Consider the following 24543-nt stretch of genomic DNA (forward strand, 5'->3'; position numbering starts at 1 on the left):
GCGAGGGGTGCGTTTGCTTGTCAGCGGGCGTTGGGTGTCCGTGCGTGTGGGCAGTATGCCCCCCCCCCACCCCTGCGTTGGTGTAAGTGGTGCGGTCCGCGCAACCCCCGGTGTGGGACGCGTCCCCACTCACCGTGCATCCTTCTCGCCCTCTTCATCCGCATCCTCAACATCCACATCAGCAGCAGCAGCAACAAGCAAGCGGCTCTTTCATCAACATCATCATCGCCATCGTATTATCCGTTTGGTCGTCGGTCTGTAAATTCCGTTCATATTCTCAGCGGGAGCTGAAGGCCCCGCCCGCCAGCTCGCTCGCTCGGCCAGATGTCGAGGAAGATGACGCGCGCCGAGGTGTGCGCAGACTGCAGCGCGCCAGGTACAGCCCCGCTGTGATGGCGGTGGTGGCGATGCGGGTTACCATGATGATGATGGTGATGCTGGTGATGGTGATGATGGTGATGCTGGTTATGGTGATGATGGTGATGCTGGTTATGGTGATGATGGTGGTGCTGGTTATGGTGATGATGGTGATGCTGGTTATGATGATGCTGGTGATGGTGATGATGGTTATGATGATGATGGTGATGCTGGTTATGATGATACTGGTGATGCTGGTTATGATGATACTGGTGATGCTGGTTATGATGATGGTGATGCTGGTTATGATGATACTGGTGATGCTGGTTATGATGATACTGGTGATGGTGATGCTGGTTATGGTGATGACGGTTACGAGAATGATGGTGATGCTGGTTATGATGATACTGGTGATGGTGATGCTGGTTATGGTGATGACGGTTACGAGGATGATGGTGATGCTGATTATGGTTACGATGATGCTGGTTATGATGATGCTGATGATGGTTACGAGGATGATTCTGGTTACGAGGGTGATCATTTTGTTGATCGTGGTGGTAATGATGGTGATAGTGGTGATGATGATAGTGGTGATGGTGATAGTGGTGGTGGTGGTGATGATGGTGGCGATGATGATTGTTGTGATGGTAATGAAGGAGAGAGTGATAGTAGTGGTGATTGTGGTGCAGTTTCTGGCGCGCCCTGGCTTCTGCAGCAACAACAGAGACCTCAGCTGTAGTGGCAGCGTCTCCATCATTAGCATTATCAATACAGTAGCATTGTTAACAGTAGCAGCGTCATTATAAGAAGCAGAAATAACATCAGCGTTGCTAGCAGAAGGAGCAGTATTCGCATTAGCAGCAACAAAAGCATCAATCATCAGCACTACCACCATTAGCATCTTTCGCATTCACGCGCCACATCCCGTTGTCTTTCCCAATGATCTGCTTCCACCTCCTCTCTCACCCCGCACCTACCACCACCTCTTCCACTTCCCCTATAATTACTGTTCTGTTACCACTTCCCCTACTAACACCTCCTCCACCACCCCGACCACCACCACCACCGTCCTCCACTTCTCTTACAACCAATACTACCGCCGCCACCTCTTCAACCTCCCCTGCCACCTCCTCCACCTCATCTCTGTTCCACTGTTGCTGCTGCTGCTGCTTGCCCTGGCTGCGCCCGGGGGGAGGGAGCGTTGAGTTCCATTGTCGTGGGCTCGGGGTGCAGGGGCCTTGCCTGCGCCGGGCCTTGACCGCCGCTCATGTGATGTTTTATTTACCGGGGGCTTTATCAAATGTTTTGTGTTCGTGATGGGCATATCGGCTCGGACACCCCGTGCCAGGCTGTGTGGTGATGGGAGGTGTGTGGTGGTTGTACGGGGCTGGTGGGGCGCTGTGTGCGCGGGGAGTGGGTTTTGTGGCAGGCAGTCAGTGGCTGTGGTTTGCAGTGATGGGGTGTGTGGTGGTGGTGGTGTATTTGGTGAAGGGGTTGTATGGTTCTGTTGGGGTATTCTGTGGAACATTGCGGCTTATGTGATGATGGTAAGGCGTGAAGTGTTGGTGTGGGGTACTGTGTGTGAGTTGGTGATGTGTGTGTGCAGGTCATGGAGTTGATATGGTACTGGTTGATTGTGTGTGTTGGCGGGGTGTGTGGTAGTAGTGTATGTATGTTGGTGATGGGGTTTAAATGGTTCTGGTAGACTGTGGGGAGTTTGGTGGGGTTTGTGTGTGATGGTGACACGGGTGTGGGTATTTGATTTGGTGATCTACATTATACAGTTTGTAGCCATCTCCCACCTTTAGATTTTAAATGCATATTTTTTCACAACTCCAAGCCATGACAAAACTCTCACCCTAGCTCTAAACCAACCCTAGCAGATCACTGCTTCATCAGCAAGAAGAATTACCCGGGCGTGTGCTGGTTCCGTGTTTGTGTGTGGTTAACGTGGTGGCTGGGTGTTTGATGGTGATGGTCACATACTGCGTGTGGTGGTGGTTGGTGGATGGGTGTTTGATGGTGTTTATGTTTTAGTGACATGGTGGCGGGGTTCTGGGATACTCTGCGTTGAGGGCCAAAGTGATGGTGGTGATGTGCGTGTGTGCTTGTTGTGGAAAGCATGGTGGTGTTTTGAGTTGTTATGGTGGTAGAAGATTTCTGTTGGTCAGGGATTGTGATGGTTGTGGGGTGTTTGGTGGCATTAGGATTCTGGTGGTGGTGGTAGAGGGGTTATTTTATTACTATTTGGGTATATTTGATGACAGCGGGGTGTATGATTGTGGTGGTTGAGAGTTTTTGGTGATGGGGTGTATGATGGTGGTGGGGTGCGTGTTGGTAGCGGAATGTATGGGTGGTGTATGTGTTTTGTGTGGTGGTGGTGGTGTGGTGTTTTGTGTTGATGTGTGATGATGATTGTGTTACGAAGTTGTGTCCTGGCTATCCCACATGAAACGGCGCAAGGTGAGGGTTTGAATATCGCTCTATTGAGACTCTTCGACCGGCAGATGTTTCCTGTTGCGGTTTTTAGAGCAGAGAGGGGGAACTCTGTGGGTGTGATGAGGTGCGAGCATCAAGGCCATTGAGCTCGCAGCTGCCCCGTGACTAAGGTCACTCACTCTCCAGTGTGGTGGATGCCCCGGGGGTACATCAGCCCATGATGGTGCTGACCCTTGGCATACAGTCGCCCCGCACACACGTGTGTAGACGCAGTGGCAGCTTTCTCAACCACAGCCCAAGCAGCTCCGCGGAATCACTCGGCTGCCTGCCACAACTCCTGATTCGATAACACATTCAAGCATTCTCTCAAGCGAATGGGAAAACCCATCAGCCGGAAAAAAATCATGTGTCCAGGCTGGAATCAATGATGATGAGATGATAAGCATTACAAAAAAGGTATTCTAGGCAGTGAACGCACAACGGCAAGTCCCATTGTGCTTTTTGCACGTGCAAAGATGAAGGCACCATTCTTGCGTGTATTCTTCACACAGCGTTGTTATTCAGTGCAATGGCCGGGCTGCTGTGTAGCTGAAACAAGAGCCTCAAGCTCATTAGGGCTGTGGCCACGGCCCATGATCCTCACCCCAGGGCAGTTTAGCCACTCGGTCGGTGAATGTGACGGAGTGGGAGGAACAAGGAGCCACGGGGGTGGTGGGAATGCTTCATGCAATAGCCCCTGCCCCTCCATTTTCTGACAAGCTTCCCGGCAAAATAAAAATAAAGGACAACCAATACAGTAGTGTTGCAGGAAGTGAGGACTTTTGTGTTGTGGATGGGGGTTGGTGGCAGAGCTGCGGCACTGAGCACCGTGTGGCCAGAGAGGAGGAGCCATTGTGCTGGGTGGCTGAGAGGGTGGAATTGTTTTGGTGCGATGTGTGTGGTGGAAGTGGGGTGGGGGGGTATGTGTGAGATGATTTTTGGATTTTAATTATGGTCGAAGGTTGTGTGGTGGTGGCAGAGTGTTTGGGGATAGTGGGGTGTATGGTGGTTAGATGTGTTTGGTAGTAGTGGGTTGTGTAGTGAAGGCTCTGTGTGTGGTGGTGGAAATGTATTGTTATGTGAGTATGGTGTTAAGGTGTGTGGTAGTAGAGTGTGTGTCGTGGTTGTCTTTGGTAGTGGAATTGGGGCGTGTGGTGGTTCGTGGTGTGTGTGTGGTGGAAGTCTTGCGTACATTGTGTTGGGGTGTGTATGTTATTTGGGTGTTTATGGTAATATTAGAATGTGTTTAGTTGTAGTGGTGTGTGTAATGTTAGGTATATGATGGTCGGGGATCTTATAGTCGAGTGTATGGTGGTAGAATAGTAGTGGTGGTGTGCACATTTTGTTTCGTTCTCAAACCATCGGGAGTGCCATTGTGGATTTGCAGGAAGATCAAACAGTGGACAGATCGGTTATGAAGGAATCATTCTACCATGAAGGAATCATTCCTTACGCGAGCTGCTTTCTTGAAATTGCTTGCTCACAGCTGGTTAACGAAACAAATGGGAATAATTGTTTCCCAATGTCTACCTTGCCAAACGCACAACCTGACAGTGCTGAGAATTCGTTTGGGAGTCAGAACTAAATAATCGCATGCAACAAACAGCTTGGCTAATGATGTGAAAAGTTGGCTGCAAATTATTTTTGCTTTGAGGTTTGCGATAAAGGCGCTGAATAATGAATGAATTGCCGTTTATAATTCATCGCGTGGGGGAGACCGGGACCACGCTGCCCATTATTAAGCCGCTTTCCCCGAACGAATTAAATGAGCGGCGCTGCAAACCCCGCAGTCGTTAAGCGCACGCGTTGCTCAAGAGCGGCGCGCGCTCTTTGAAGAAGGTGACGACTCGTGTCAGGCGCGCCGGTGGTCACCGCGTGGACGAGCGCAGACGCGCCGAGCCACTTGCACGCCGTCACCTCCGCTGTCCACGTCCGCCCGTTACAGTACCGCGGTTGCCTGACCCCCTTGTGAACGCGCTCAGCGTAAAGGCCAGTAGGATGTGGTGGCCTCCTCGGAGTAGCCTTTGTCTGGGTCTCCTTTGTTAGAGCCACTCGGCAGAGCCGGCCCGTGCCAAGTGCTAAAAGTCACCGGGGCAGGCCTGGAACTCATTAGCGCTGCACACAGAGCCGCCTGTTTTGCTCGTGACGCCCCCTTCCACCACCCCCCACCTTGTCAGGACAGCGGGGGGAAGTATGGTTCGCTCGACGGCAGTGCACTCTCCGCTTGAGTAACCGAGGCCTCTGTCAAAGCCGCCTGTCAAAACCGCCAGTCAATCTCCACTTAGTGGGAGGTTGCTGCTGCTCTGCTGCTGCCCTCGCAGTCTTAACGTCCCCCCCTGGCTGTCTGCATGACTAATTCTATCCATCCTCTCACATCCAGACTAAAGACCTTCCTCTTCTCCTCCGCCTATGACCAACAGTTTCTATCAGTCCATTGTCTTGATCAGCACAGTGATCATCTTGTCCAGCTCCCTGCCCTCCCTAACTTATCCACTTCACGGAAAGAAAAAAAATCCCTGAGCTTTCTGCACGATCTGATAATGCGCTCGTCTTGCGTTCTGTGCAGTGTCTTGAGATGCGGTCACGTGCAGACGCTTGTAAATTCAGATCGTAAAGCGGGGCCGTCGTGCTGTGTGTGCGTGCACATGTCACCCTGTGCCTCCCAGCCAGGCCACACTGGAGCTCTCTCTCTCTCTCCCGCTGTCTTCCCGCGGAGCTCCCTCCTTGTCTTGTGGAGCTCCCCTACTCCCCACCTCTCTTCTTGTGGAACTCTCTCATTTTCCCTCTCCCCATGGAGCTTCTCTCCTTGTGGCAGGCACTTGGCATGTATTGTTTCAGTCGAGCCTGCTCCCCCAGCGCTGCGTAGTGTTTCCCCTCGCTGCCAGCATTGTTAGGCCGGGTGCACGTGGGCGGGTGGGATGTTTGGCTAGTTTGGTTTCCCTTGAGCCCTTGATAAATGTTTGCTATATTTGTCATCAATAAAATTAGGATTTTTTTGGGGGGCGGGGGGGGAGAGGGTTTCTCTACCAAAACAAATCCAAACAGATGTTTTTGTTGTCATGCCTTTGGTATTCTGAGTGGTTTGGTTGAGTTGTGTTTTCCTAATTTATTCCAAGAAACGAGGGCTTTAACCGTTTAACTGTCCCGGGAATCTTGCTCGGCAAACAGGCCACATCCCACAGAGTGAAGCGTCATTCGCCGGGCATGGTGTGCGTTAACCCGCGTCAATTCAAATCTACGATACATGTAGTTACTCTTGCCAGTATAAGACTACATTATTGTTCGTGTGAATGAGACGCTAGTGTTACGTTTAGCTTAATTGACTGAACAGAACTGCACTGTGCGGAGAAAATGACAGAAAATCAGAAGCAATACAAATAAGATGGATAAATGAGATGAAAAAATGGATTGTTGAATCGAGTTTTAATAATTCATGTAATCACTGGTTTAGAGGGAAGGGAGTGGTTGATGAATCATGACATGCCTCTTAAGAATTAGACCAAGAAAGAATTAATTATTTCATTTTCAAATCGTGGCCCAGAATCATGGCAATTCAATTGCTGCGGGGGAAGGATGAATCACCATAGGATTCTCTTTCACATAAACCAATCACATGAGCTGCCAAGTGGGAGCCAGCCCCCTGCGGTTAGAACAGGGCTCGGTCTCAAGCGAGAGTCAGGGGGCTACCCCTGCCGGGTGGCGCCCCACGGCACTAGCAGTGGCGACGCACTTGCGCCCCGCCACACCGCAGGCCCTTTAGTACGCTGGCACTACCCGGGCTGCAAGGTGCACCATACGCACGTTACTCACCATGCGATGGTGAAATGGCGAGCGAGCACCGGAAATGCGGGCAGTTTCCACGCTCAACCACAAACAGATTGTGGTTGAGCATGATGACCGTAGCGTCGTGTCAGGCACATACCGATAAAGAGCAAGAGAGCTTTACGTCGCGAAATAAAGAGGCCCGCGGCACTTGAACTTTGAAGGAACTAGAGGTGGTGCAGCATGCTGTGTGGGGTACGTTGGGCCATGTGGTTTCCAAAGACCCCGCCCACCCTCCCCCTTGCCTACTGCATCTGCGCTCTGTCGAGTTTGCTGATGGAAATAGTGGCCCTCTCTCTGCTTTTGCCCTAATTATGGCCATTTTTTTTTATTATTCAATGGCCGGTGGCAGAGAGGAGAACCAGCTACTGCATCTTGGCGTGATTATTCCCATTATCCTATGCCTGGTACATCCAGCCACGAGAGATATGAGCCTGCAAGCGTGCACGTGGTTGCATGCACACGTGGGCGTGTTTTGTGTGACACACACTTGGCTTTGAAATTCGACATTGATTTGAGTACAAAGTCTTAAGCGCATTGGGACCATTCCTGGACCAATGTAGTGTTATACAGTTCGTGTGTAATAAAACGTGTAATTTCCACCGCGTGCAAAGGCTGTACAAATGAATGGGACTTTCACGTCAGTGGGGGCTTGGATGAGAGGTGGGATTTGTGTTTGGGCTGGAAACATTGTGCGCGGTTGGGTGTAGGGCCACACTAAGGAGCTGGGAAATTGACACCAGCGCATTTTGTCTCATGACTCCTAAAAGGACACCTTTCCCAAACACTCGTGTCCCTGCTCAGGGCGCCCTCGCCCTTAGTCATACGCGAACAGCACGTGCCACGAGCAACGCGACGCGGTGATGTGTTTATCCCTCGTCCTCTACCGCCCACCGCAGCGTACGCGGTCGTGTGAAGGGCGCGCGTGTGCACGCTTTGCGTTCGCAGTATCAGACCCCGGCTGGGCGTCCATCAACCGCGGCGTGCTGGTGTGCGACGAGTGCTGCAGTGTGCACCGCAGCCTGGGCCGCCACATCTCCCTCGTCAAGCACCTGCGCCACAGCCAGTGGCCCACCTCGCTCATACAGGTGAGCGCGGGCGTGGGTGCGAGCGTGCGGTGTGTGAGTGAGCATGTGGGCGAATGCTATGCGAGAGTGCGGGTGAGTATACAGGTGTACACCGCAGCCAGTGGCCCACCTTCCTCATAGAGTGGGTGAGAGAGGGGGGGTGAGCATGCGGGGGGGTGCATGCCATAGCCAATGCGGCTTAATATGGGTGAGTGCGTGGGTGAGCGTGGAGGTGAGTGATAGGAAACCGGCCCTCTCCCTGGCACCCCAACTGGGTTCGTTGTCGACTGTTCAGCAACAATAACAATTTGGATTTCTTTCGCGTCCAATTGCAGCTGCATTCCAAGACACTGCACAGCAACAGTGGAAAATACATATCACACAGTAAAGAAACATTCCTGTGCACGGACAATATAACATTGGTCCAGCGTTTGCCTTTGGAAGTATTTAATTAGCAGTATGCAAGTCGACGGGTAGCTTTAGGGCAAAACTGTAATTTTTTTCATCTGGTTTGTCTTTCCAAGTTTTGGGCAACCCGTTGATCAATGTGGCTGTTTTTTTTTTTCTCAGAAGGGGCACATTCCAAAGCAGCAACACTACGCCACAGCCCTCTTTAATATTGGATCACCTTTCTGAGCGTGATCATACTCCTCCCGTTATGGACGGAAAGTGTTGTAAAGAGTTTTTAAAAAAATCTCCGTTGATGGAGCCACGGCAGGCTCAACACGTCGGGGTCAGGAGTTTTCGTTTTGGGCGTTTTTCGTGATTAATTTGAATATGTTCTTACGCTCACGGCAGATGCACTTAATGGGGAGTGTGAGGCAATCGATTAGGATTTATGCCATTTGTTGGCTGATGTTCCGTTGAGGTTTTAGAGGCAATATAAACGAGACGGTAAAAACAAGACAAGGAACTGACTCTTGCGTGCAATCACGAGCATTCATAGAATCGCTGGGGGGTGCCAAATTGTCTACGTGCCTCTCGCTTCCCTCATCACTGCAACAACGGAGCACACAGCAACAATAACATTCACAATAATAATCCAGTGCAATGTGAATTTGTACAGTGTATAAATACTTCTGCATCACATGACGCTGTACAGAAACTGCGGGGCATGTTCATTTATGGTGAGACTAAGGAGGATATAGCTGTACTGTATATAGCCTGTGGGCACACATTTGTAATGGGTTCAACTAAGGCGCACACTTAAACTTGGAGGCAACACTGTTTATTTACCAACGCAACAGACAACTATATAAGGTGGTGACCACCGTTCCTAATTTAACTAACACTTGAAGGGATAACTACATAACGGGACCAGGACAGGTTAACAGGCTGCCTGGTCAACGAGCGGAGATCGGAGACTTGAGGACCATAGATGGCTTATAACTGCTGCGGCGTGGCCGGCTCCGCCCTCGGCCACGCCCCCTTCGCGATCCTTCGGGAAGGTCCAGGTCCCTTACCACGTGACCCCCGCGCCCCCATCTGGGGTCCCCTGGCCCTTCTTCATCCGGTCACGTGCCCTATCAGGTTCACCCAGGGTGTCACGGCCTGACACGACCTCAGTGACAGCCGGGCGTACCCCACCTACAGTACCCGTCATCACCTGGTACTGTCTCAACACGGTAGTGACATCATTTATGTGACTACACATTGATAACGAGGATAAGGCTCAGCTTCGGCTTGGAGGCCCCAGAAGGGAGTTAGTGGGCCGTGAGCACCACTCTATCCCTTTGGTCGCTCGTGTTTCACTGCCCGTGACTGAGACGCACTCAGAGGCGCGTAGAGGCCTGACCTGGAGACGCACGCTGCTCGCACTGCCTCTCAAGTCCGACACCACCACACACGAGCGGCTGATTTCTGTTCGTACGAGGACATTTGCCACATGGTAGAAATCTGCAGAAGGAGGTTTTCTATGTTCACCGATCTCGCATTAACTTTATGCAAATAAGAATTATAATTGGAGGAAGAGCTGAAACGCAGCTATACCCAGATGACACTTGCCCTCCCACCAGAGGGGAGTGATTTCAGTAACCGGTTTCCATGCATCTCAAGTGGAATCTGCTGTATTCTAAACATCAAGTGCACAGCCTCCCGTGAACACGGTGCTTGTCTCCTTCCTTGCGCTAATAGACATTTGCAGATGCTATATTTCCTCTAACAGCATGGGTTTTCGTTGGCTTTGTGGTCACCGGCAGGTTTTATGGTGGCATTTTAAGACGGAGCATGCGTTTAGTTTTATGCCTAAACCTCATTAAAGTTCATGCGAAAAGCCCAATTGGTGTGGTAATCTCCATGCAACCTTTGGCCTATTTTCATTCTGCGATTTGGTGCAGTTTTGCGTGTTTTTTTCTCTCCTGCGTGCAGACACGAGTGAGCGCGATGGTCCTTGCATGGTTTTATTTAATTTAATGTTTTTTTATCAGCCGAAACAAACCCAACTGGGAATGCTACTGTCTGCTGAGACATCTCCCCCCCCTCCTCTCATGGTCTCATTCTTTCACAATGGCGTAACGCTCGCCCACACAGGGCCCCTTCCCTTAACCCTCACATCCCGCGATGCCTCACTACAAGCCGTGCAGTTTCATTGGAGCGCAGGTGCAGGCCATTGTTGACTTCACGGAGTGATCCATCTTGTGTCTGTCTCTCCGGTATTGTGATAATGGAATTATAATAACAGTAATGGCAATATCAGTAATTTACCGTAGAACGCCGCTCAACAGCGATCTTCCTATGGGGAGACTTGTCACTGCCGTGTGAACGTGGAGTTTCCACCAATGCTCAAAAAAACTGCCGCTCGCTTGTAAAGGGAGACACATTGACATTATGGCACCAAGGATGTTAAAGACAATGATTGTGGTCATCAGAGCATTAAGCAATAACAATGTCCTTCACCCGGTAAAATCCGTTTTGAGATCCTGTATTGGGATGCTTGGCCAATTCCATGAATCAGAGTTTGGCTTCATATGGGAGGAAACCGGAGTGCTCTGAGAAAACCCACCATGCATACAGCGGGGTAGGGGAGACACACTCAGCTCTCATTTGCTGGCCACACCTCGCAGCCCCATGCCTACAATATCTGGCAATCTCTGGTGGTCACCAATCCATGTAGACACTGTGCTCTAGCCAGCGTAGCTTTGACGATCTAACATGATCCGGTGCATCCCTTGGTGATTTTCTTGTGGTTGTTGAAAGGGGCCGGTTACGCGTCGCTTGGCGCCTGCATGGGTAAAGCTGTCTCATGACCGGCGGTTCGGCCCGCGGTGACGGTTGCCGCCTTGTGCGCCGCGATGGCTTGCAGATGGTGCAGACGCTGGTGAGCAATGGAGCCAACTCGATCTGGGAGCACTCGCTGCTCGACCCAGCGCAGATCCAGAGCGGCAAGCGCAAGGCTAACCCACACGACAAAGTGCAGTGAGTCGCTCACGCGGGGCCGCTCTGTCGCCCCGGCGGTCGCCACCGTCGACCTTGTGAAGTTGGCCGAGGTTTGGTGGAGGTTGCACGCGTGCCTGACTTGATTTATAAGGTTTTAAGTGAGGCTGGGTGGTGGAGGAGTGTCTTGTTTGTGTTTGCGGTCCGAGTGGCGACACACGGATTTCACGAACAGATATTACTTTGTGTTTTCATTCCTTCTTGCCGCTTATCGGCCGTGATCCATTTGATTAAACTTCTTTTTGCGCATGCACCACTTGGCCTTCACGACGAAAAAAACATTCCCGGTTGTTTTTTTTGGCTGCTTCTGTGGTGACATCATTTCACGGAGCATTGTTTCACGTGGGATGTAATGTTTAAAAAAAGTAGTTGGCATTTTAAAAGCTGTTAGTACGTGCACTAATCAATCTTTGCAGATCGCGTACTGTACACGGTGGCGCTGTGATAAGCCTGGAATATGTGAAGGAAGTTAACAGGCTAACAGCTTTGAATTGACATGACCTCGTGCATTTTTTTAAACGTGTAAAGATGCGCTAACTAATTTATTAAAATATTTTTTTATACTCCTAATTCTTTATCAAATCATGGCTGTGAAAATCTACTTTTATGATTTATTCAAAGTGCACGCTCACGTTCCATTGAGACTAACGGAGAAAACAAAACTACAAACATAAGAGAGAACACGAGACAGTACAAATGCGACGTTTAAAACCGAAGCAAAAAGGAGTTAATTCTGGAATTAAATCATGACCCTGCATCGTAACGATTAATTGAATCTCCACATAGTGATGAACCACAATGAATTATAATGATTCAACGAAGGCTGTGAAGCAGTCCACCAAATATCAACCGAAGCCATTTCCCGGCAAAGTAATCTGGATGTATTCTAGATTTGAAGTTTTCGTGACTGCAATGATCCATACTCTTTGGTTCTTATTTATTTATTATAATATTTTTACCTACGTGACTTTACCTAAAGAACCAAAGAGTATAATCTGGATGTAGACTTAGAAGTCGGTGTTCATCCAGCTGCATGTAAGAGATTGAATCGCGACGGGCGGTGGGTGTGAATCGTTATTTGCCCAGAAGACAATGGAGCAGCAGTCACGTGCACGCCGCGTGAAGCTTCCCTACGCACGGCGTCTTTTCGCGGCGGTTCGTGTCCGCGAGCAGCTTTCACCTTGGCGGGGGAAAGGTGACCGCGCAGGTTCACGTCCGAGTTCGCGCTTTGATTTGCCCTCTGTGTGTGTCGTCGTCGTCGTCGTCGTCGTCATCGTGCACAGCCCGACCAAGGCAGAGTTCATCAAGGCCAAGTATCAGATGCTGTCGTTCGTGCACCGCATGCCGTGCCGCGAGGACGATAACATCATGGCCACCGACCTGAGCAGGGTGAGGCTTCCCTGTCCCGTCGGTGCAGGGAGCGAGTGAGCAAGCGAGCGAGCACGTGTCAAGGTGGACGATGTAAACGATGCAGAGGAGGTGACCAGTGAGCCACCCCCCTCTGGGTAGCTCGTGTCGGAGCTCACAGGGCTGCCACCGCTGAGCATCCTCGGTTGGAATCTGGGTTTTCGGCTGCCCAGCCATGATTAAACTAGGTTCTCAAGCCCGGGTAGTTCACGGTCTCAATTCGGCCCCCCGATGACTGCGCTCAAGAAATCGTGTTTTCAATTTGTCTTTTGTATTGAATATTTTTTATGGATCCACGCATTGAGTAAAGTAACAAAGAAATCCGTTTGGTTGGCATGCGATGAACACTTCTTGCAGGGCATGTGAACGTTTCCCTCTGTGGCTAGAGACCTATTGAAGTCACTTGATAATTCCGTGACATTTTGGGAACGTTCTCGAACGCGTAATGACGATGCAGTGCTGGTTGCGAGAGTTCCAAATTGGAATGTTTTTTTTTGTCTCGTGACAACACGACGCAGTAGCAATTTGGAAAAACTAATTCTTTCCACAAAAGGGAAATTGCGATTTAAGCTGTCTGTCAAATGGTGCTCGTTCGTCCTGCCTAAGGCCTGGTTCACACGCCGTGAGTTCCAGAGGCGCCCAGAGAGGCGTGGAGCATTTCACTCCAGCTGTCACAAACACTCCCGGAGCCTCGTAGAATAATCGGCACGACACCTGGCAGATTACAGAATCGGAATCTTTATTTAGACTGGAGGAATGCGATGAGCTATGAATCTCTTTTTCACAGCTGTCCTGTAATTTTTCGCAGAACGACGCACGTCTGCACGCGCCGTTCGGCAGGCACCGCGGGCCGCGAGTTTCAGCAGCGGCTTCGTTGGTCTCGATGTTACCGTCCGGGGAGCGTGTCCCTCTGGCGTTCATTCCGCTGGTTTCCTTCTCCGCAGCAACTGCACTCGAGTGTGAGAACGGGGAACTTGGAGACGTCGCTGAGGCTGCTCTCCCTGGGGGCCCAAGCCAACTACTTCAACCCCGTGAGTCGTTCGCGCTCCCCGCCCTGTGCCACGACGGGATGTGGGGTGTGGGGGGTGGAGGATGGGCAGTGGGGGGGGAGTTTTGTTGTTTTGGTGGGAGTGTTTTTTTCCTCTGGCTGTAAAGCAGCGGAGTTTGTGCACAGTTGCACGACCGGTCTCTGCAGGCATGGCCGTGCGTGTATGGACGCGTTCCCTTTAGGTTGCCGTGCTTGGCTCAAAAGAAGTTGGAGCGGCAGAGTAATAATGAGCTGGGCAAGCCTGGCTGGGTTAAGACATGGGCTGCTATAGGTGAACTGTAATGACTGAATGTGTATGTGTGTATGTGAGTCGGTGTGTGTGTGTGTGAGATCTGTTGGCATGGACTAATTGATTAAATTCGGTTCTTACATTTGCAATACGTGCGTTGAGTTGCTTGCTTGAGAACCGATTTATTACAATTTGTACAACATATCCGAATGTTACATTTAAGCTAGAAGCATCCATTAATGTTTGTTGCTTGCTAGTGTGTGCATGTGAGAGTGAGCATGTGTGCCAGAATGTATGTGTGTATGTGATTGGATAATTTATGCATATTCGTTCAAGCATGTGTGTGTGCTTGTGTTTGCGCTTGTCTGTGCATTTGTGTAAGTTGGTGTTTTCGTCTGTGTGCGTTAACGCACTACGGTACAAAACCGGCGACCTGAGTTCGATTCCCGCTCACGGCTAACACCAGTGACGATTATCTGAACTGGGCATGGGCCTCCCCTCGGTCGACTGAGTAAACAGTCGACCGAGGGGATGCGTGTAAACATCACCACTGGGGGGACAAAGGCGGCTGGGCGTGGTGCTGGCCACCCACCCCCTCATGTGCCGTGCCAGCATTCATAGGTGCTCGCTAACAGCACTTGCCCCAACAGCCTTTTCAGGCTATATGGGGGATCTTTGTCTTTGTGTGCTGGTGTGTGTGTGTGCGCCACTCGCGCTGTGCGTGTGTAAACGCAGGACAAGGGGAACACCCCGCTGCACGTGGCAGCCAAGGCCGGGCAGACCCTGCAGGCCGAGCTGCTCGTGGTGTATGGCGCCGACCCGGGTGCCGTCGACGCTCTGGGCCAGACGCCCGTCGAGTGCGCGCGGTGAGATCATCCTAACCACGCTCGCCAGCTCCGCACACCGGCACAGGGGTTCGCGTAACCGCTGATGCCTCATTTATACAAATTCTGGGATCCAGGCTGCGCTAGGCCCAGGAAAAGCCCAGTTCAATCCTAGGATTCGAACACACCGGGGCCGGGGTCTGTGACTCCCCATGTTACAAGGGCCATGAAGATCGGCCTCTCCTGCTCCGTTCCCTTCCTCAACCCTATGCAGCTGAGGATGGGGGGCATCAAGTGTAAAGAATAACTTGTACTCGGTTAACCATAGCAAATGGGTGAGTTTGGACTAATTAATACGTTACGTTGTAATTAGTATCTGTGTGTTGATAACGCAAACATGGCCGAGACGCTAAGCTTGGCGAGTGACGTCACGACACATGCGTCTCACCCCTGCCTTGACCCTGAGACGTTGCGTAGCATAAGCAATGACACGTATTGGCAGGCTTGTGACGATCCCTCAGTACATTGATTAAAGTCTACCCCTACGCTCACCGTACATCGAATTGTGCGTGAGAACCCATTATTTATTCAGATGATATGCCGATGTGACGTTTGCGCCAAGGGCAGGAACAACGCTGTACAAATGGGGCGTGAAACGACAAGAAACAACACGAGCTGGACGGCATAAACGAGACTAAAAAGAAAGATGCTTGTTCTATCGAATCTACTGTCACACTTGGTCATCAATGCCGAGTGTTGATGTCATCGTACATTTATGCAGTGGCGTTGGGTAACGAGCTTGGGCGGTTGTGACCTCACTGCACCGGCAGTCGTTTTGGAATTGAAATCGTAAAACGGCTCGAGCAATAAAAATTATTTTGTCGACGTAAAAATTCGTGGAACGTCGCCACTGCCGTCGCGAGCACCGGAGGTCACCCCCTTGGGGCAGCGATGACCTCGTACCCAGTGGTGCAGCTTAGTCCGCATGGGCCCCGGTGCAAGGAGTGAATCTGTGTCCCTATCTAGATTTTCACCCTCTCCGCCATAGACCCGGCACCTGGGCCCCTAGGAACCGTGGACCCCGATGCATTTGCACCGCTCGCACGCTCTCTAGCCACGCCGCTGCTGACAACAAAACACAACGTGGACGTGACACGTGTGTCTCCCCTGGAAGATTTTCTCGCGGCCCTAATTTGACTTAATCGGCGGCGATATTGCATGACGTCATGGACTTGGTGCCTGCAGCGCGTGGGTCAGAAATGGTCGTCGGCTGCCCCTGAAAGTGTTAATTGTCACCTGCTGAGAAGGGACAATTAGCGCAGCGCCACATGAGAAACAAATAATTTGTGCATCATCATCATCTTCTCCGGCTCTCAAGATTACTTTAGCACTTAGAGCGGTAATGAGAACGGAAGGAAATCTGGGAGATGAAATAAGGGCACCGCTGTCAGTCCCCGATTAATACCGGGTGCTCGTTAGCAAGGACGATATTTGCTGCGGGCTCCAGCTGGGAGGCGCGATTCAGCACGCTCATCGCTTAAGACGCTTCCCGGCCGCAGATGTGAATAAAATTATAGAAGCGTTTTGTTTGAATGGGCGATCACCTGCTTGTAAGTACAAGCCTTCACTCGACGCCTTGTGACCGTGGTCATGTGACTTGCTTATGAAAAGTCAAACCAAGCGGGGTGGTCTGTGTTGTGTCACGGCGGAATAAGCAGGACTTTAAAAGTTGGGACTTTAGTCTCAATGTTATAAATTAAGTTTCTAATTGGCAGGGATGGGCAGCCTTATCATTAAACCTGTGATCATGTTACGCATGCGCGTGTCCGTGTGCCCATTTATGACGTGCGCACATGTTTGTACATACCTTTTTGAGTTAGATACCCGCTTATAGCCAACATGAGTTACGAATATTTAAGCTGGTCATCGACCTCCTCTAGGACGACTCTGCCTTAAAATGAATCAGCATCAGCATTGGGGAGACAAAGGCAGACAGGTGTGGTGCTGGCCATCCACCTCCTTGTGTACCATGGCTATTTTGAAAATCCTTTTTTTTGTACCTATGTGTGCGTGCATACAAGTGCACATGAGTGCTAGCGTACGTGGCGCATGTGCGCAATTCTGTTTTCGTGCGTGCGGCGTGCATGCATGCGTGCATATGTGTGTGCGTGCGCGCGGTGCGTGTACGCATGTATACATGCACGCATGTATAAATGCACGATTGTGTGTGCTTACACACACGCGTGCGTTCATGGGTGTGTGTGTGCGGTGCAGCCAAGCGGGACACACGGATCTCGCCGACCGCCTCGTCGAGTGCCAGTACGAGCTCACCGACCGCCTCACCTTCTACCTGTGCGGCCGTAAGCCAGGTAAGGGAGGCACCCCGAGACTTTGCGACCTCGCCCCCTTCGCCCTCCTTGGCGCGGGCGTCTGATGAATCACTCGTGCCGTTATCTCGACGCAGAGTCGAACGTTCCGACTGAATTCCCCCACACCTGCGCCGTTACGGGACACCTTGCGTAATGATGCAGGTGCTGGGATGCTTTTACTTAGAATGTTCCATTTTGCACTTGTGGGGGAGGGAGAGTTGTCATGGACTAGTCCACGAAGAGCGGGTGGAGAGACAAGAGAGCGAGCGAGATGTCTGTATGTTCACTTGTTGAGACCCAGCTTTCTAAGTCAACGTTACGTTTCCCCCTTCCTCCAGATCACAAAAGCGGCCAGCACTTTGTGATTCCGCAGATGGCAGACAGGTGAGCCTGATGGCCTTCGCCACACAACTTCCTTGTGCATATTCTACCCAGGAAGTGAGATCAAAGTGTCACACCAGGGTGGTATTAATCCATCCGCACATTCGCCACGTGATGCGCGTACGCTCCGCCTTCGCCCACTAATATCTCCTCTTTGAGATTGGCCCATTAAAAACATGCCGTCCCGTCTTAATAATGAACCAGGCTTCGCTTAGACGTTTCTAAACTTATTAAAAACGGAAGGTGTGGTCGTGCTGTATCGGGCCCTTTATATTTTATTCTCACAGCATGGGGCGCAATTGAGTTGTGTGATCTTTGGTAGCCTGCATAAACACGCGCAGTGCAGACGTCCCCGATTGATGGGATGTGGTGAAATGTGAACGTGCAGGTGTTAATGGTCACTCAGATGTTGTTGCGTTTGCTTTTCACGCTGCCCTTCCCCGCTCGGAGTCAGACAGAAGTAAGTACGCTTCAACTTGCTGTGCGCCTGAGATTCATGACAATACTCTTCAGGCCCCGTGAGTGAATCTGTGCCTGGCTGAGTTGTGCGAGCCGCGATGTCAGGTTTGTTTCTGCACATTTGTCTTGCAGCAGCCTGGACCTCTCTGAATTTGCAAAGGCAGCCAAGAAGAAACTGGAAGCAGTGAGTTCCATTTCCCGTTTCACCCGGCGTCACGGACTGCAGCCTCATCCCACACTTCCCGGTTACCCTCTGTGGTGGCCTTTGTGGATGGAGAGCAGTAGTGTAGCAGTTGGTGCACTGCGCCATGAACCCGGTAACCTGATTTTGATTATCTGCTCTCAACGACCAATAACAGTAACGAATATTTTAACCGGTCCCGTGCCTCGCCTGGGTCGACTCATTCTTCAACGAGCACCTGGTGCGGTGTGTAAACGTCAGCACTGGGGAGGTAAAGGCATGGTTTTGAAGCGCACCCACCCCCCTTGTGTGCCGTGCCAACCTTAATAGGCGCTCGCTTGTTCCAACAATCCTCGTGGCTACACGAGGGATCTTGGTCTTTGTGTGCATGTGTGCCGAGCGGAGCTGTATGAATGCAATGTTGTTGTTGCACATGTGGGTGGTGTTAATCCCGCCTCTGCCTTCTAATCTGCTGTGAATGCAGGCACGGGTTGTGTTTGCATTGCGTCGACAGCTGCACGCACGTTTTGCTTGGGCGCCTGATCTCACGCATTTCCCTTCCTCCTCATCCCTCCTTTTCCTCCCCCTCTAACAGCTGAGCAACCACCTCTTTGAGGAGCTTGCAATGGACGTGTACGATGAGGTGGACAGGCGCGAAACCGACGCAGGTGAGACGCGCGCCCCACCCGCTTGTGCAGTAGGACTTTTGCTTGAGATGGTTCCTGACGTACGGTCGGTCACTTCGCGAAATGCGGGCGAGTGAGTGCGCGGGACGTCGGACGGCTTCGTGCACACTTGGGTGAGTTCGTGATGGGTTTTTTTTCCCCTCCCCGTACTCCTCACCCAGTGTGGCTCACCACACAGAACCACAGCAAGCTGGTGACGGACCGCACCGCCGTGCCCTTCCTGCCCGTCAACCCTGAGTACTCGTCCACGCGCAACCAGGTGCGGCCGCTCCCTCTCCGCCCGGCTGCGTTAATTCGCGATCGCGTTGTTTAACTTGTCGACGTGGCGAGAGGAGGAATATTACTGTTTCTGCTCGGCTGTAGAGAGACAACACTTCATATTGCAGCCCTGGGTTATTTTGTTGTGCTTCGCCCGCACCTCCGATTAGCACGGTTGGTTGCATACGATGCGAAAGAAGTTATACATACAGACAACATAGAGTAATTTTGAAGGGGTGGTGGTTGTGAATTTTTGTTATAAGGCACAGTTGACCCTTGCCATGGATGCGAGCATTGTGCGCTCGGCATGTATGTTGTTTCCTTTGCACCATGACATAACCAACCGTGCAAATCGGAGGTGCGAGGGATTGCGCCAGGAGGGCTTCAATATTGCAGGGTCGATTGGCCGTGCCCAATGCCGTGAAACTGCTGGTGTCTTGACCCCACCGGTGTTTGCGGTGCAGGGCCGACAGAAGCTGGCTCGCTTCAACGCTCGCGAGTTCGCCACGCTCATCATCGACATCCTGAGCGATGCCAAGCGGCGGCAGCAGGGCACAGCACCGGGGGGTGAGGACACGCGTGGGCACGCGTGGCTATGAGAGCCCGAGTGGACACGACACAGGACACGAACGCACGCACGTGCGCTCGGAGAAACGCAAATGCCCACGTGGCCTTGCAGCGTGGCGAGTGTGAAGCAAATGCGCAGGGATGCGCGAGCGTTTAAAGTAATAAACGGTAATAATAATGATCATTTAGAGCCCTTAACCCAGAGCTGGGTGAAGGCCTTACCCATGTCACGTTGGTCATGGCGGTTGTTTGACCCAAATTTCGCCATTTTGGTCCATGCAGGATGCAACCACGATCAGATATCCCTGGACACTGATGTTAACCGTTGCCGGGAATCAGACTTTGGTGGCCACGTTCGTAGCGCAGTACCCTTACCACTACGTGCCCGTTTCACACCAAATAGCATAGAAGCGCCAGATAAAATGTAAAGATTTACCCCCTAGTTAAGTAACTCACGAGTCCAGCTGTGTAGATCTTATAGTGCAGGGAGACGCGCGGTGTAGGAGTGGGGCGCTGTGTGCGTGTGGCCGCGTGTAATGTCTATAGACAGCATGGACGATGACGATGTTCACGATTACGACATCGTGCCGTCGGAGGATGAAGACGTGACCCCCGGGAACTCCGCCGTCAAATCCCGAGCCAAGGTACGTCCGTGCACTCCCTTCCCCACGTCGAGCCCAGCGCACAGAACCACAAACGCATTGGCCGAGAGGTTATAGAAGTTCCCTGGAAATCCTGTCTCGAATGCTCATTTATCCCATTTATTTCTTGACTCATTTACCAAATTAGGGTCAGCTTGCCGCTGAATGAGTAGGGTTACATTAGCGAGCGAGCCGTTCACGTTAGGTAATGATCACAGGGTTTGGTGAGCTCCTCATGGCAGTAACTTACTGTTGGCCCTCACTTGTGACCTCTTGAACCCAGAGCATGGACTCTGACCTCTCCGACGGGCCGATCACCTTGCAGGAGTACATGGAGGTCAAGTCGGCGCTTGCCAGCTCGGAGGCCAAAGTTCAGAGGTTACTCAAGGTGAACTCCGACCTTGGAGACGAGCTGCGGCGCCTGAGGCAGGAGGTGAGACGCGGGCGCCGACCTCCCATCGTCACGTGACCCCAAGCGTCACGTACCGCCTGTGCGCACTCCTCTCCCACCACTGTGTGCGCGAGTGTGTACACGTGTGTGTGTGCGCATGTGGATTTGTGGTCACCTGTTGGCCTCTTGTTTTACTTTATCATGGCACATTTGTTTCGTTCGTCAGTGTCTCATCTCTTCACAAATACGAACATAACATTTATGTGCGTGTGATTTAGTGGTGGTGTTTTCCTGTGCGTACGTTTGTGCGTTCGTGTGCAGCGGTGCTTTATTTCTCTGCGTGTATGCATTTAGGGGTGGTGTTTGAGCTCTGCCGTTTGCTGCGCCAGCTTCCACGCCGTCTCACCCTGCGCCATGAGTGGCTGTGCTCGCCGCTGTTACTCGCCCCCCCCCCTGCCCCCCCCCCCACCCTCGTGTGCGCGGCATTCACCTTCGTGCGTCACAACAGGTCGACAAGCTGCATCGCGAGAACTCCACGCTGCGCGAACAGCTGGGCAGCGGCAGCTCTCCCTACCCAGGCCCGCACGGCGGAGGCGGTGGCGGAGGCGGTGGCGGTGGCGGCGGCGGCGGCGGGGGAGGGGGGCCTTCCGCGTCGCGCAAGGAGCCCGTCTACCAGGTGCCCACCAACCGGCGTCCGTCCATGCGCGGGGTGGGCGGAGCGGGGCGCCCACAGTCCATGTGCGAGACGAGCTCGCTGCCGCGCTCGCACCAGCCGGGCGGCGACGGGGACGCACGCGCGCCTGACGTGTCCGCAAACGTGAGCCGCGCAGTTTTCCTTTTTTTACCCTTTGCTGCTTTTTTTTCCTTCTTTCACTGCTTGCTGCCAGTAGACGGGTGAGGGGCCGGGCCCGGCGACCGCTCTCGGTGGTCGCGGCCCGCGCCGGCCGATGGTGACTTGGGCGTGCGGCCAGCGCGAGCCGGGCCGAGCCCGTGCCGACGCGGCCTTCTGCACCGCCACGCTGGGTGGTTCCCTCTGCTCGGCCACCGTAGATTCTTCGTCTGCGTCGCCCTCTCGTAGGGCTGCACGCGTGGCTTGGGGAAGCGTCTTGCTTTGTCTGCAAGGCTCACAAAGCAATCGCGCAGCGATTCTGATCGTGACGAGTCACAAAGCTGCGGTGCAATCCCCAGCCCAATTTGCATGTCTTCTAGCAATGGGAAATCTAAACCTTTGTTTTATTGTAATTATTCAACAAATTCCACAAATGCGTAGTCTTATAAATGTTAGGGCAGAAAAAGGGGGGAGCTCACCGCCTCTTTTATATCCGCACGCTGCTTTCAGAAGATTTTTCCACATCACTTTTAAGTCTCTTTTTGGTTTCTTTGTTGTGTTTTGGTGTGTTTATTTTCCATATCCAATCTGTGTTGTGTGTGTCTGTGTCTCATCTCTTCACTCCCCACCGCCACCGCCGCCGCTGCCGCCGCCCTGCGTGGCCGCGCAGATTCGTAGGAGTGCGTTTGTGACCGCCCCTGTTTTCTCTCCTTCACACCACCCCGCGCTCTTCCCGGCCCGCGACGCCACGCGCGGCCTGGTTAAGTACTCGCGTTCCGCGTGCCCGGCGCGTGTCCCCTTTCCGACGTGACGCGACCTCCTCTTCTTCCTCCTCCTCCTCTTCCTCCTCTTCTTCAGCTCGCACCGCAGCCACCGCTCGCACGGCATCGCGGCCTACGCCGGTCGCTTCTCGCGGGGAACTAACCTCATGGCGCAGACGTAATCGCTTTGGCTGCACGGGGGGAGGACCTGCTGTTAACTTGCGCCGTCGTCCTGTGACGGCGCGCGCTACGCGGTTGTCTGCTGGCTGTTCTACCGCGCGCCGTGTTGCGCCGTCCGGGCTGCGTCGGCGCGTAACGCGATAAGAGACGTAAAAAAAAAAAAAACCGTCGCAAATCTCGGGACGTTGCCGCTTCTTGCACTGCACTGCACTGCGGACTTGGTGGCATCACGCGCAGAAGACCGCGCTCGATAAAGCGTGCTTGTAAAGGGACCGGCTTTCTTGCACACTAATTGTTTAATCACCCCGCCGCCTGGTGTTTGGAAGCTTGCCCTGCTAATAACAGCTAACCTCGCGCAGCCGAGCACAGGCGGCGTGCACTGACCGTCGTGTGTCCCCCCTCACCTCTGTCTCCAGGCCTCTGCTCTGGACTCCTCGCTAGACGGGGACTACAGCAGCTACAGGTGCGTCGTATTTCTGGCTGCTGCCTGGCGACGTGCTCCGCCAGCGGCCGTGTTCTCTGCTGCATGCGCCATGTCCGTGTGCCCGTGTGTGTCATCCACGCGGCCAAGCGCTTTGCGTGGGCCGTGCGTTTTCGAAATGTCTGTGCGTTCGTCTCGTGTGCATTGTAAGCACGCGTCTTTTTATAATGGTCGTAAAACAATTCTAACGTGCGCAAGTTCGCAAGCGGACAGAGGTTCGCATGTGGACGTGGCACTTGTGTGTGCGCGCGAGCTCAAACGCATGTTTGTTATCCATGCGATAAGTGTGCACGCGTGTGTTTTGTGATCCTCGGATCTTTGCTGCGCATGCGGCAAATGTGCGCGCGTGTGCATGCGCGGCGCGTCCCCAGGGAGGTGGGCCTCGGCGTTCGTTGCGTCGAGGGGGAGGAGAGCGAGGGCGACCCGAGCCACGCGCTGCCCAGCGGACAGGACGTCATCCGCAAGACGGAGCAGATCACCAAGAACATCCAGGAGCTGCTGCGCTCTGCCCAGGAGTGCAAGCACGAGAGGTAGCACCCAGAGGCCCCCCACCCCCCCTGCTGTTTCGCCGCTCTCCCCCTCTCGCCCAGCCCCCCCCCCCCCGCTATTTACCATCCGCACGGCGGTTCTTGTGAAACGGCCGCGGTCCCACCCTACAGCGAGTTCTCGCCCCGCGGGGTGAGACGTGTTTGTGCTCGTGGCCATTGGCCCGGTGTGCTGCTCCAGACGGCACCGACACGTGACACCGTGCACTATGATGCCACGATTTTCCCGAGTTTGCGCTGTGCGTACATATGTACGCACGTATGTGGAATTTCTTTTGCACCATAACGTAGCCAAGCGCTCTAATCGCCGCTGTGTGTAACGCTCACCCCGCACGTCCGTGCGCTCCCTCCAGCTTTGTGCCGTGCTCCAGCAAGATCCACATTGCGGTGTCGGAGATGGCCGCTCTGTTCCCAAAGGTACGCTCGCTTACAGAGGTCTCCATAGTTGTGTTTTGTTAAGCAGGGTCTGTGTGTGTGTCGTGATTCTAGTCACGCTGTGCATGTCTCGTATTGCTGTGTGAGTGTGTTGCCCCTGGTAGTCCTGATTGGGTGTACGTGCTCTCTCTAGTACAGTAACTCCCCCGGGTTGCGGAAGACCCGAATTACGGAAATCCGACCTTATGGAAATGCATCCATAAATCATGTTAATAAAAATTCTATATTCGGAAATGTTTGCGTTAGTTACGTAAGTGCAAGTAGTGCAGCGCGGTGAGGTTGTGGGCAGGGGCGGAGCCAGGATTTTGACTTTGGGGGGGGCTGACTTCAATATTCTGAGATATCCAGTGTAATGTTTTCCAATGGGCGCCACAAATGTATAAAACAAATTTTTATTGGATTTGAACGCGGAGTTTATCAATAGGTCGGAGCCGCTGATGTGGCTAATAAGTTCGATAAGTTCGAAAGGCTGTCGGTCAAGCAGCCTGCAGGGCAGCACAAGGTGGCAGCCAGCATTTTGCAGCAGCCGGATATCCGGTTATCCCGATTACCGACTTTCCCAAAGCCCCCCCCCCCCTGTGGCTCCGCCCCTGGTTGTGGGTGAATACCGCGAAGCGAGAGTTGTAAGGCGGCCCACCAAAACGCCGCCTTTGTTTTCTATGCTTAGAACTATATTTTTCCCATGTTTCTATTGCTAGTTTTCTTAATTTAAAGA

The 24543-nt window shown here is 52.6% G+C and overlaps 1 protein-coding gene across 6 annotated transcripts in view; it reads left to right on the forward strand.

Moving 5' to 3' along the window:
* The first annotated feature begins 240 nt into the window (after window positions 1–240).
* LOC116950226 (ARF GTPase-activating protein GIT1) overlaps window positions 241–24543 on the forward strand; it is a 29019-nt gene continuing 4716 nt past the window's right edge. The window contains exons 1-20 of one of the 6 annotated variants that reach the window (XM_076072535.1): window positions 241–376; window positions 7606–7745; window positions 11026–11138; window positions 12440–12545; window positions 13508–13594; window positions 14576–14706; window positions 16939–17033; window positions 17372–17417; window positions 17821–17874; window positions 18006–18057; window positions 18650–18722; window positions 18902–18999; window positions 19463–19565; window positions 20112–20209; window positions 20490–20639; window positions 21106–21414; window positions 22097–22186; window positions 22784–22830; window positions 23220–23378; window positions 23747–23810. In XM_076072535.1, coding sequence (XP_075928650.1) covers window positions 325–376; window positions 7606–7745; window positions 11026–11138; window positions 12440–12545; window positions 13508–13594; window positions 14576–14706; window positions 16939–17033; window positions 17372–17417; window positions 17821–17874; window positions 18006–18057; window positions 18650–18722; window positions 18902–18999; window positions 19463–19565; window positions 20112–20209; window positions 20490–20639; window positions 21106–21414; window positions 22097–22186; window positions 22784–22830; window positions 23220–23378; window positions 23747–23810 — 2067 coding nt within the window. In that variant the 5' untranslated portion in view covers window positions 241–324. The remainder of the gene's footprint in view (window positions 377–7605; window positions 7746–11025; window positions 11139–12439; window positions 12546–13507; window positions 13595–14575; window positions 14707–16938; window positions 17034–17371; window positions 17418–17820; window positions 17875–18005; window positions 18058–18649; window positions 18723–18901; window positions 19000–19462; window positions 19566–20111; window positions 20210–20489; window positions 20640–21105; window positions 21415–22096; window positions 22187–22783; window positions 22831–23219; window positions 23379–23746; window positions 23811–24543) is intronic. The other 5 variants (XM_076072539.1, XM_076072536.1, XM_076072538.1 and 2 more) reach the window with 5 other exon arrangements.

Source organism: Petromyzon marinus, chromosome 38 (genome assembly GCF_048934315.1).
Source record: "Petromyzon marinus isolate PM22_M1 ecotype Great Lakes invasive population chromosome 38, UKy_Petmar_22M1.pri1.0, whole genome shotgun sequence".
Classification (NCBI taxonomy): Eukaryota; Metazoa; Chordata; class Hyperoartia; order Petromyzontiformes; family Petromyzontidae; genus Petromyzon; species Petromyzon marinus.